The sequence below is a fragment of the Sesamum indicum genome, linkage group LG12, assembly GCF_000512975.1.
Source record: "Sesamum indicum cultivar Zhongzhi No. 13 linkage group LG12, S_indicum_v1.0, whole genome shotgun sequence".
NCBI classification, from domain to species: Eukaryota; Viridiplantae; Streptophyta; class Magnoliopsida; order Lamiales; family Pedaliaceae; genus Sesamum; species Sesamum indicum.
In genome coordinates, this window is record NC_026156.1 from 3,636,671 (window position 1) to 3,650,432 (window position 13,762).

At 34.2% G+C, this 13,762-nt stretch overlaps 2 protein-coding genes across 3 annotated transcripts; one reads left to right on the forward strand and one right to left on the reverse strand.

The window, feature by feature from the left end:
• On the forward strand, positions 5,906–8,417 carry LOC105175434 (transcription factor bHLH112). 2 transcript variants are annotated; one of them, XM_011097870.2, is made up of 7 exons: positions 5,906–6,405; positions 6,597–7,218; positions 7,334–7,447; positions 7,573–7,638; positions 7,728–7,787; positions 7,884–7,937; positions 8,197–8,417. In XM_011097870.2, the coding sequence occupies exons 1-7, from the start codon at positions 6,095–6,097 to the stop codon at positions 8,353–8,355; spliced, it is 1,386 nt and encodes a 461-aa protein (XP_011096172.1). In that variant the 5' UTR covers positions 5,906–6,094; the 3' UTR covers positions 8,356–8,417. The 2 variants fall into 2 exon arrangements, with proteins under 2 accessions (XP_011096172.1, XP_011096171.1); XM_011097869.2 differs by having other exon boundaries at positions 5,907–6,405; positions 7,728–7,793.
• LOC105175436 (probable NAD(P)H dehydrogenase (quinone) FQR1-like 1) lies at positions 11,696–13,547 on the reverse strand. The gene is made up of 4 exons (XM_011097871.2): positions 13,525–13,547; positions 12,836–12,929; positions 12,237–12,499; positions 11,696–12,127 (listed from the first exon to the last, which is right to left on the reverse strand). Exons 1-4 carry the CDS (start codon positions 13,545–13,547, stop codon positions 11,896–11,898), a joined length of 612 nt encoding a protein of 203 aa, XP_011096173.1. The 3' UTR covers positions 11,696–11,895.

The following is a 13,762-nucleotide window of genomic DNA, read 5'->3' on the forward strand; positions in this document are numbered from 1 at the left end:
TAAAAATAGGGAGGAGATTGTTTAGTTCTTTGGTTCTCACTATGATTTTCTTTTTTTAAATAAAAAAGCATTTTCTTATAAGGGTCTTCAAGGTAATGATCCTACATCAAGGATTTTCTAATTAATGTAATATTTTATTTAATTAAATATATATTTATCTACAAAACTAGCGCATTTCTTATAAAAATATACGGGAGTCTATTGGTGATGCACATACTATTAACACATATATCTGAATCAAATTTGAAACAATAACTTTGATCTTTTATTGTTTCATAAATATTACATCATACATGCTTTTTAATAAGAACTAATGTTTTACTTGATGATCAAAATATTACTCCATCCTAATTTGCGTATACATATTCAACATTTTAGTATGTTACAGCAAATTGCCATCTACATATATTGAACAAAACGGGCCAATGAATGCATTTCGATACAATCGGTTAAAACAGATCAGTCTTTATAAAATAATAGAGTGTTCGGATCCTCCAATCAAAAGCAGTATTTATTAATGATTAAATGCGTAAAATTTAAATTATAAAATTTTGTTAAGGAATAATATAATGTAACACAATGGTGCGAATATAAGTAAGAAGAGATGACGACATTTGAAGATTGAGAGAACAAGAAATGAGGGGCGGTGGGTGAATAAAGTACAAACATCAGTACTCGGCGTTGATTGATGATATTGGTGGCCGATAACGCCAACAACATGAAGCACATGTGCATGGAGAAAGCATGCAATCGGAACAGCCAGAAGTTGTATGGGATTAGGGAGAGGTGGAGGAATTTTGCGAATTTTTTATTGAAAATTATATTTTATCGATTATTTCATCCAATATATATATATTATGTATATAAAGATGATATTATATATTTTATTTTTTAAAAAAAATATAAACATAATATAAAGGTATTAAATAAAATAAATATTACATGAAAAAATTCAATCCGAAATTTCGAAGCCACCCCACATGAGATAACAGTAGCCAGTAGCTACAGAGAGCAGTGCAGCCGAGACCCCTCGTGCCTTATTATTCCAGTATCTTTTATCTTTTCCAACAGTAATCATTTCCTACTGTCATCATTCATTCCGTCGGGCCCCCTCTCCATTCCCACCTGACTGCCACGTGACAAAGTGGTACCTCCCCTGACCTTTGGTAGTTGTACATCTGCCTGCGCATCCCCATTTCACCTTTGTAGTTTTTGTCCTTTTGCGTACCTCAATTATGGCGTCATCTTGATATCACAATAGCGTCATCCATTTTATAGAGTGCTAACAATGTTTTAACGTTTCATTTTTATTTTTATCTTAAATATTGAAAAATAGAAAGAAAAAAAAAACTATATAATTTCAATGGCGACCAATAGATTTAATAATTTTGTTCTTATGGTAGATATTGAATATAAAGAGTACTCACATTTACTGTAAATTAAAAAAAAATACTTAATTTCTGAAGTATGGAAATGACATTTTATCGAAATTGTTAATTCTAATCCATCGACTAGGGTAATTATTTTTGCACCTTTTTTCTTTTTAAATCAAAATAAAGAAGACAAAATCATCCATTAATATTTATATGCATTATCGAAATCAATTATATATGAATTTATCTAATTGTAATATGTCATTGACAGATTATACATGTACATTTAATATGATTTGATTGATCGAATGGATTTTAAGTATAATCCAAATGAAATGAATGCAAATTTGTGGGGGTTGAGGTGAATATTGATGAATGTGTAAGTAGAAGGGCTACATATGCTTTTTTTTTTTTAAAAAAAAAAATCAAACCAGATGAGGGTGGAGGGAGGTTTTTGAGATCCCCGTCTCTTTCATATAAACAGGAAAAAGGATAAATGTACAATGGAGAGTACTAATTCCTTCCTCTAAGAAGTCATAAAACAAGGAGTACTGCTCTCTTATAATAGATAATCGAGAAAGCATAAATAATGAGTATTATTCCCTTACAAAAAAGGGTTCCTATCCATGTCACTGAGGACACTGATCGCATCTTATCACCTACAACAGATTGTTGAACACAATTTCCAAACAAAACATAGGTAGAAGGGCATCTCCTATGTTCCATATAAAATCTAAGTAATATTTGTAGATGCAGAAATAAAAATGTCACTCAAGCAAAAAGCTAGAAGGCTAGCTCTAAAATGAATCTATACAAAATTATCTTGACAGAAGCATGCAAGGTTTTTAAGAACAAATAACAGCAGCAATGCCTCCATCACATAACAAAGGAGATTAAATAATATGCAAATAATCTGCAGCATGCAACAAGCAACCAGCAGAGTACCCAATATCTCAGCACACAGATGAGTGAAACTAGGAGTAATGATGTTAGGAGTGCTAATAGCATCCAAATGCAAAATAACTACAATCTTACTATTTATTTTGTTTTTTTAAAATGAGCAAATTATTCCCTAAAAAATAAATAGTAATTTATCTCCTTAAGTAGGAAGGTAAATTGTTTTATTTTTTAAAATATAGGGGGTAAATTACTATATTTTTTTTAAAAAAAATCTTTTTATTTTTTATAAAAAAAATTATTTTTTATTTTTTAAAATACAAGTAGGTAAATTACAATTTCCCTTTAGCATTAGGCAACATGCACCATAAATATGGTCGGAATATGCATAAGCAATGACATTAACTTGAGGGTCAACTCGGTCATTTTGCACTGTATTGATATTCCGCCTCCGCAACAAGACAATTGGTTAATCCGAGGAGTGGATGGCTGTGACAATTCAAAGTGCTCATGTTTTTGGTATATATAGAAAAACTGCTGCTTTAACCGTATTTTCATAATATTTTATTTTATTTTAAAGATGTCTAAATTTGAAATTAGGATCCCTCTTTAAAAAATGAGAGTAATGTAAATTCAACAAACTGATTGATTATAACTCTAATTTTCAATTCTAGTAGTTTAATAGAAAATACATCTAAATTTTCGAACGTTTATATAGTTGTGGGTCCATGTAAATTTGTACCCATATAAATTGTCAATAGTTAAATCACATGTGATTGATACCAAATTTCTGATGATTGTAGGTTGGCTTGATATGATTAATAAATCCAAGGGTTGGAAATTAGGGTTGCTATTATGTTTTGTTTCCTGCTTATAAAATGAAAATCCTAACTTGACATAAGAAATTAAATAAGCCATATAAAATAATTTTATATTTTTGAGTTGACAAAAGGGTTTTAAGAAAATAAGCCATATAAAATATATAATTATATACAGTATTCCAAATTATGTTCAAATTTATACTTTATATCCCCCTAACTTGACATAAGAAATTAAATATTTTTTAAAATTATGTTATTGAAATATTGAGTATTAATTAACTTAAAAAAATAGTTTTAGATTAAAATGACGCAAATTTGATTTTATATAGCTTAGCGTTTAATTTTTAGATTAAATATAGGTATATGAAAATCCCAATTGATTAGAAAGTGATTAGCACTCTAATACATGAAGTTAAGAAGGTTGGGGGTGTGGGTGACGGCTGTTTAGAGAAGCAGGAGCATGATTAAGTGCGTGATAAAATAAGGATTAAGGATGATATATTATTAATTATATTATTATGTGGTTGACCAATTAATTAATAAACCAAGTTAGTTAGAATCAGGGGTTTGACTCTTCGGGCCCAATGTGTGGACTCATTCCGCGCGTGCTGCGAGTGGGACCCGGTGTTTGACTCGTTTTAGAGCCACACCCTCACACGTTCTCAGCATCGCCTAAGAAAACAAAACCACCCACCCACCCACTTATACGACGTCGCTTGTAGCCGCCTAGCTATGCAAGTAGCAAATTACAAAATGAATTCTCTCACACTGTTGAGTTAGTGCATGCACCATGTTATTTCTATTTTTCTTTCTTTTATTTATAGTTAACTTAGGTTCTATTATATATTATAACATCCCTCATTAAAAAAAAATATTAGTGAAATATTAACATTAATCATCAATTTTTATGTAATAAGTAATAAACATTTGTATTTGATTGCAGTAATATTTTTCATAATTCTATTAATAATAAAAAAATGAATATGGTGTAAAAACCACCATTATAAATAATTAATAATACAATCGTTACATATAAAACTGTCAGCATTAACAATTAAGAACGCAAATATAAATATAATAATAAAAAATTTATTGTCACTGACATCACTATATATAAATGTATAATTATCAACAAGGGCCAATTGAAACAAAATTCTATAGTGATCGTTTCATCTTAAAACTAGGAAGGTTAAGGGAAAAAAATTACGTATAACTTGCCCTAAATAAAAACGTGCAACATCACGTCTTGCAGCAATAGTTAATCGTGCAACTTTATTTTTGGTCGGTCATCTTTCGGGTCCTAAATATTGTGCGGATAAGAAAAAGAAGTTGTATTAATTTTTCTTTTAATGTATATATACTTTAAAATTACTATATATATATGTTTGACATGGGTCAATATATATATAGTAAATATTACGTAAATGGTACAGGACGAATATTTTAACATGTCAAAAGGTGCAACAAATGTTCTTCCCGGCCTGTTGACTTACGAGTCTCCAACTACCAATTTTATTATATTAAAAAAAGTAGATAAAATTAAGTGATTATTAATGAAATGGGGGGAAAAGAAAGAAAAGAAAAGAAAACTGCGACTTATATGGAACTCATCCTAACTTAAGTTTGAAATATTTTAGATACGCAAGTCAACACCCTCAGCTATATATACATATTAATAATTTCTTCAACGTTGACGAGGGGTTAGCAAGAAATACCAGAAAACGCGTCTTTCGTTGAGATATTTGGCAATCAATTAGGAAGAAAATAAAATATTTACATACTTGAGTCCAAATCGCGACGACTTTTAATGTAATCTTACAAACATATATAGTATTTGATTAAGTCTGATTAGATTAAATCAATTAATTACTATAATTGACTTTTAGTTTGATGCATTGTGGACATGAAAGATCGCCCAGTTCGGGAGTTTATATAGCTATATAAATCCTCATCATAGGCATTGTCATTTCGTCAACTGCCTCAAGCATGGATTTCAGAACACCAACTACTTAAGCTAATTAATTACATAGCTAATACTTGTCCAAAAAAGGACAGACCATTGTTTTCTGGGAAATGTAATGTACTGGAAATTATATAGGGTCACTTTTTATTTCTGGAACTGAACTAACGGTTAGTGCTTGACTGTCTGCTTGCAAAGCATGACTACGTTCAAACTAGGTAAATATAAAGTGCTGGTGATTAACACCCATAAGATTGAGAAACCAACGTTAGTTAATTAATTGATTGTTATAATTCAAAATAATGTATGTTTAGAAGAAGGTCATTTTTTAATAATAAAACATAATGGGTAATTAGAATGTATATGTGGTTTGTGGACAATCATACTGAATATTTTGAAAGGGAAATGTGTGCAAATGGTCCTGAAATTCCGGTTCGCTTCTATAAATAATTTCAGGCTTGGAATTTTTTAGCAAGCAAAAAAGGTAGTAGCATTATTATTCCTAACTTTGACGTGGCTAGACAGATCAAACTTCCCCATCATACCCTCACACCCCATCCCTTTCTTTATAAGCAACTTGGGAATTTAATTTATGCTTCACACTAAACAACAAAAAGAGAATTAATTAAAGAAATTAACACTAATTAAAGTTGCAGTTGCAGCTAGTCTACCTAGCCACAATATAAAATAATACTCCCTTAATACCATATCAAGAAAATGATAATTCTACCCCCCTCCCACCCCACAAAAAATATAAATAAATATAAGTCTTATCTCATTATATCCCTTATTTGGATTTTTTTTAATCACAATCTTTAATTACCTTAATGTGTAGACCAGATTCCCGTAGTTTAATTCGCCTGTCCGTACCCAGCTCCAACTGTTTGATGTGTACAAAAATACATGAGCCTGGGTAGCTTTGTATATATATACACAGCAACATCCATACATGACATTCTCTTACATATGAGCCCAACTCAATTTCCGCAACATTTCGGGCGCAGCTAGCAGAGTTGGAAGATCAAGAAACTTGCTAACTTGCCATGGCATCCGAAGAATTTCAAGGGGGAGTATGTGGAGGAAACTGGTGGAATCCGTCGAGGAATCTGTTTGGATCGCCGTGTTCGTTGCCGACCAATGATATTGGGAGCTTCGGGTGGTCGAATTATGACCTAATCATGGACATGAAGGCACCAAGGTCAAACGACGAGTCCGTCGGTTCAGCCGCTGACGGCCGAAAACCTCAGCAGGAGTCCGCTGCCAATGGAACCATGTCAGTTGACTCGACACTCCAAATGATGGGAATCAACCTTTCATCGTCCACAACTCCTGATGACTGGAACCAAGATTTCCTGTAAGTTGATTTTGCAGTATGTATGAAATATCTGCATATTCGTACTGGGTTTTGATTTCTGTAATGTTTAATTTTGTTAATTTAAGTGGATCTAAAATTGAACTTGTTTTGACTTGTTTTCGTTGTAATCATGTGGGAAAGGAAGTCAAGTTGCTGCAAGAAACTCATGTTTTCTTCTTGTCGTCTTGCAGACATGATAGTGGAAGATCAGACGGAAACTATACTAACATCCTGCAAGATTCAAGCATGAATTATCGGCAAGAAACGAGGGTCGACTACCCTCAGATCCACAAGAACTGGAGTTCCAATAATTTCTCGGAAGATTCTTCAGTTAACTCATTTAAACAAGCGAATCAAACTTTTCCTCTAGAGCATCACCAGCAGTTTAACTCTGTCACCAGTTCTTCTGACTGTGTAACAACTTGCCAAGGGCTATCAGCGGGCTTTCCTTTGAACTCGACCTCATATAGCTACACCTCATCCTTGTTGCAAACTCTGTTTGACACGGATTCTCAACCCCAACAATCTTTGTTAGATAACCAGGCAATGAATTACTCGTCTGCTGCGACTGATACATTGAATTCAGACGAATTCTTGGCTAGTTTGGCTAAAGTCTCTCCCGCTGAAGATCCCTCTTTTACAAGACAACAGCCAACCAATCATTTGCCCTTCACTAATAACGCACCCTTGTGGAAGGCCACCGCCGGTCTGAGTACTGTTCCCACAAATTTTCTCCCTTCGGCACAATCCGGACAGTTCCCTCCATCATCTCTTAATATTAAAATACCTAATCTCCCCAGCTTCAGTCAAAAGGTATATTTAGCTTGATATGCATGTTAAAAATTTCTTTCATGTAAATTATAAGTTCATGTGTCTAGGGTTTTTCAAGACAGACTTGGTACTTAGAAAAAATTTCACAAATTTTCAGCATCAAAATGGAGAAGCGAGGGACTTAGCCTCGCTAGCAAAGAAAGCGGGTAATGAACCGGCAACATTCAAGCGTCCAAGAATTGAAACGCCATCGCCTTTGCCAACCTTTAAGGTACAATAGACTTGATTAAGCTTTTGACAAATTTAAAGGGAACTTTAGTACTCTTTATTCTTGTGTAAGTATAAATTATTATTGGAGCATGGAAATGGATGATAACCTTCAGCTTTTCTCGACAGGTTCGAAAAGAGAAGCTGGGGGACCGAATAACTGCTCTCCAGCAGTTGGTTTCACCTTTTGGAAAGGTAAAAATTTGGAGCATTCTTCAACATTATGATAGTTTCAATTCAGTATGCTTTGTACTAATTTACTGAGAGTTTGCTACTCTTTCCAGACTGATACTGCATCTGTTCTCCATGAAGCTATTGAATACATCAAGTTTCTACATGATCAAGTCAGTGTATGTTATTGTTACCCCCAAATTTTAGTCCTCACATTCTGTACTGCTGAAAATTGTGCCTAAATATAATATTTTATGCTATGATTCCAGGTATTAAGTACACCGTATTTGAAAAATGGATCCCCTTCGTCGCAACGTCAACAGGTCAGACCTAATCAAGATAATTATTAGTTTCCAATATAATATCAGCCTGTAGAACAAAAGCAAAATGCTCTGAATTGTTTATATACACACACACACACACATAGTTTTGCTGTATAAGAGTACAGGATTCTGATACACCTCTTTTTTGGTATTTTGGAACAATTAAAGACCAATGATCTAGAAAAGATGATGTCGTTAGTGCTAGGAAAAGAGACGGTCTATATCACGGAATAATCGTGAGTAGCTATATTTTATGCAGGCTGCTGATTATAGTAGAGTTAACAAGGATCAACAAGGGTTAATACAAGACCTAAAAAGCCGGGGTTTATGTCTTGTGCCGATATCAAGCACCTTCCCTGTTGCGTCTGAGACTAGTTCAGATTTCTGGACACCTACATTCGGAGGAAGCTTCAAATAGAGAAATTACAAAAAGAAAAAAAAAAAAAAGTAAAAGTAATATATTCAACAAGTACTGATCATTAATTTACATCGATCTATCTGGAAAAGAGCTGGACAGAGAGAAGATATTGCCACAATGAGAGCCACATTTTTGGTGTATTGAGGAAAAGTGAAGACAAAGGAAAAGAGAGAAAAAGAGAAAGGTAATGAAGTGGGCGTCCAAGGAAGACAGCCCATCCTGGGCCATATCATCATGTAATTAAGCCAGCATATGATATTATGATTAGGGATACATATATTTAGGATTTAAAAGGATATTGTAATAAACTTTGTATTATAATTGATTAAGGGGTGGTTCAGGAACAGGAACAGATGCTAAATTCAGCTTTGATCATCTGCATTATGGTCAGTTTTCAGCTGAATTTAGCATCTTATAGAAAAAGTTGTACGTGTTCCTGTTTCTTTATTTTAAGTAGGGTTAGCTTCCCACCAGCTTTTAATTTAATTATGCAGAAGTTGTACACAAATCAAGACATTATTATTGAATTTGAGAGATCAAGCAAAGAGTGTTCGGAGCTTAATCATTTAACTTTGTTCACTTTTTGATTTGTTTTATAGTCACGAAGGTGGTAGTGGAAGTTAGAAAGCGTCCCACATTTCATGCCTTTAGGGTTTCCTACTATTATTGAGATGGCGCAGGGATTGTTAATTGTACCTACAACCCCATTTTCAAATTCTATCTTGTACGCACTAATAATTTAGCATATAGCTAGGTTAAATTGTATTTACTGTCCGGTATGTCAGGCTGTTGCGTTTTAAGAACTCTAACTACAGAGGTGGCAAATTATAATCCATAATTCAATAATTTGTCAACCCTGTAGCTAGAGTCTCTAGATGGCCACCACCTAACATTCAGGACAACAAATACAATTTAGCCTTAATTAGTATATATATATATATATATATATAAGATGATGTTGCGTTTATACAATTTAGCCTTAATTAGTATATATATATATATATATATATATAAGATGATGTTGCGTTTTCTTTTTTTTAGTAATTCCCTCACAAGTCGTGTATATACTATCATTAATTAAGTATGCCTCGTTCCACATGAGGGATGGAAATACATACCCACCTAATCATTTTTCAACTGATTTTTAAAATTAGATATGTCATTCAATTACAACCTAAATTGATGTTGAGCTTTTTATAAGAACACAATGGTTGTCCGCTAACCATACAGGGGGTGTTTTTTCAATGCATGTGATATGTGGCCGAACGAGTTGAAAGGACATGTCCGAAGTTGAACGTACATTGCTACCATATCATGATTTGATCAGACAAGTAGTCCCATTGCAGCTGTTGGTAGAGCGAATTTACTTCCAATTAATCTCCAGAATTTTATAGCATATCCGTTGAAGTTTCGGATGAACAGACAAATTTCATCGATCAGTCTATATATATATATATATATATATGATCCTAGTCAGATTGTTCACCACTTTTTGTAACTTTTTATCCGAATAAAACATTATAAAATTCCAGATATCTAACGCCATCTGTTTCATTCTATTTTTGTTTATTCAATTGTTCTCCTGCAGCTATCTCTGCCTAATCTCTTTTTCACTAAATTTATTACTCACATATGCTGATTCTAACCCACTGGATGGAGGATACATCTTCTGTTTTACGAGTACAGTACTTTTAGTACTTTTGTCCAAATTGAAGAACATTAATATGCTCGAGGATAATAATAAGTGTTTAGATTGTTAGGGATGAAGACAATTAATAGTCGATATTTATAATGAGTAAGAGATCGAGGATTTTAATTTTAATTCAGTTTGTACGTACGTTGCTAGAAAATTGATTATTTTATAGAATATGATGCTCCCATGCTTAATAAAGAAATGGTAAAGTCTGAGAATCACCTTTACAATATTAAAGCAACTTCACACATAATTTATTTATTTATTTTTCGAGAGGAGGTCTATTCTTTGAGTTCAATTTTGTTGCTCTGAGTTGTAATAAAATCCATAAATATTTGCGCTCGTATAATTAATCATAGAAAAGTGTCATGACGATCGAGTATATGCATGGTAAAACATGGAAAGCAGTGAAAAAAGAAATTATTAAATCCCTGAAGATGATGATCTGTGAGACTGTAACCATTATATAATTCAAGATCCCAGAAGAAAAGGAGATAAAATCTATGATATTAATCGACATCGATCTCTTAGCCACTAAAATTGTCGCGTACAATTCGGCAAATATGATGTTAAAGATCAGAATTGAAACTTAAATCCGAAGAATCCATATGAGAAGGGACAAAACATCAGAAAGTGTTTTGACATTTTCCGAACTATTTATCAAATGGAGAAAAAAAAAAAAAAATCGATCTCTTAGCCACTAAAATTGTCGCGTACAATTCGGCAAATATGATGTTAAAGATCAGAATTGAAACTTAAATCCGAAGAATCCATATGAGAAGGGACAAAACATCAGAAAGTGTTTTGACATTTTCCGAACTATTTATCAAATGGAAAAAAAAAAAAAAAACTTTGGCAGTTGGAAACCTTTTTTCATGGTATCTGTTGGCATCTGCTTTCCAGTCTTTTTGATGACTGAAACTGATGGGGTGATGGGCATTATACCACACCTTCTAGTTCTAGCATCATGCATGGATTGGTATATTTTGATGCATGATAGAATTCAATTCCGAATTTAATTGGGAAATTCTAGATCAGATCGGAACACTACTTAGTTTGGTTAAGATCCTAGGCAGAGGGGATAACATGATGGAATATTGAAAAGTAAAAGAATCTATTCATAGTCTCTTAATTAGTCCTAAATATGATGGAATATTGAAAAGTAAAAGCATCTACTCATACGCTCTTCATTTGTCATTTTAGGACTGTTAATTCATATCGAATTTAATTCTGTCAACCCTGTAATTGATTTTTTTAGTGTGAATTGCTTGTAGTTACATTATAAATTTCAATCGTTAATCATGACATCAAATCTTTTTAACTAGATTTCAGACATCGCTGAACTGGAATGACCGAGTTGTTCTTTTGCTATTTTTTCTTTTTTGTTGTTGTTTTGATTTGTAATAACCGAGTCTTCGACCCATTTAAATTTGATTCCAATAATATTGGAGGGGGTGATGAACACTGGAGCCCATACGCATAAGGTGAAGGTCGTTTAGACCCCACATGAAATTATCCAACCCAAGGGCATCCACTGAGGTTGTTCTGTCCAAACAAAGGCAGTCTGAAATACACCCTGGCCCAATCCATTGATTACTCTTACCAAACCAGTGTCCACACTTCAGAGCCCAGTTATGCACAAAAAATTCGGAAGCGATTAAACAAAATGTATTAAAGTAAGAAGATATTGAACAACAAAATGTCAAGAAACAAGATCACTGGTAGCGAATCTATTATATGAGAATCAAACGTATTCCTTTAACCACGACATTTATTTGATCAACACAAACACATATCTTAAATCAAAACAGAGATTTTGGACGAAGAACTAGTAATGGTTTTGCAACTTAGGCAGCTGCTTTCAGCTTCTTTGCGACAGCAGCAATGTACTTCCCTTGGTGGAAAGCTTGACCGAGTTCCAGATCTGTAGGTTGTCTGGAGCCGTCTCCGGCAAAGGTCCCAGCGCCATAAGGGCTGCCACCCTTAACCTGCTCCATCTCAAACATGCCAGCCCCAAATGTGTAGCCAATGGGGACAAAAATCATACCATGATGAACCAGCTGAGTAATGGCTGTTAACCTGCACAATTACCAAATAATATCAATAAAATGACCCTTTTCTGCTAGTTCTGCAGTCCCACAAAAGCATGTTCTAGTTATAACGAAGATTAGACGATTTATGAACTTACGGTGTAGTCTCTTGTCCACCTCCTTGAGAACCGGTGCTGTAAAAGATGCCAGCAGGCTTGCCTGCCAGCGCCTGAGTCCTCCACAGCCCTCCGGTTGAATCGAGGAAGGCCTTAAATTGAGCAGCCATCATTCCAAATCTAGTGGGGAATCCAAATACGAAACCGTCAGCTTTGGCAAGTTCACTTGGGGTGATCTCTGGCGCATCAGTCTTTGGTGGGGCACCCATTTTTCCAAGAATCTCATGAGATAGAGTTTCTGGGACCTGTTCAATAGCCCCATGTCATTATTTATATACAACGCGGAATGAAGTTCATCATCCTCATAAATAATGGTTGCTGTCTTAAGAAACTCCTCGTACAGAGTTATTGGGCATATGTAGAAAGTGTTAATTCACCTACAAAAGATGCCTGGAAATGGTTCTTGGACTTGTCTTCAGATACAGGCGTGAAATATGATGTCATTCATAGGTTACTATATTTTACTACATAAAAAAAGTGGATAACCTGCTACATTAATCTATTCAAAGTAAAGGTTTCTTTCTTTATCTATGATGTTAGAGCTAATAAATTGAGCACCAACACCACTATAACACACAAACCTGCCATAATTTAGCCTCAACTCCTTCGACAGATTCTGCTCCTTTCTTGATCTCTTGCGCAAGTCTCTCGACATGCCCATACATCGAGTAGTAACTGCACAAATAAATTCAAGTTCCATGGTCAACCGTCGACTGTACAACTGCCAATTTTTTAAGCTATATGCTCTGTTAAAATTCATGCCGCCTCTTAAAGTAATGCAAGAATCATGACAGTGTCAGCATATGAAGTAAAATCACATGGGAAGAAGACCCCGTCCATGATGAATATCAATAAACTAACTCATCGGAGATTGCAGATCCATCCCAGCAGCAACTCCCCTACTAATGCTATTAGGCAACACCAAAATCAAGAATTAAGCAGAAATAACAAACAAGAAAATTCTCCCATTCTGTTGGGTGTTGTGCGTAGGAGAAGATGTTGATGAACAGGGTTTGCAATGCAGGGAAATCAAGAAACAGTGGATTTCCAACACTCAACCATCAAACAACTCTCAAATACATAACACAAGCCACGCTAATGTCATACATGACAAAATAAGGAAAACAAGTACAAAGATGCAGTTAATAAGCATTGAAAAGAACAGCACAGAAATAAAAACCGTAGGTAGATACATTCAAGAAACAGGGGAATTTACAGAACTAAAAAACATGTATTGAATGAATATAGGGCAAAATGTGAAAATACGTACACAATGTACACTTTGGTGGCCATTGGAATAAAGGGTCTCTGTTTAGGGGTGTCTCTGCTCTCTACTGCGTCTCAAGTGTTTGGTGAATGAATATGAAGTGCAGTGGAAAAGAGAAAGGAAGGCTACAGCTATTTATACACACAAACCGTTGACCAATCCTCTTCTGTTATTTTCTTTGCTCTGTCTTCTTTAATGCTGCACACCGCTCCGAATCCATTCCGTAAATTCAATTCAATAC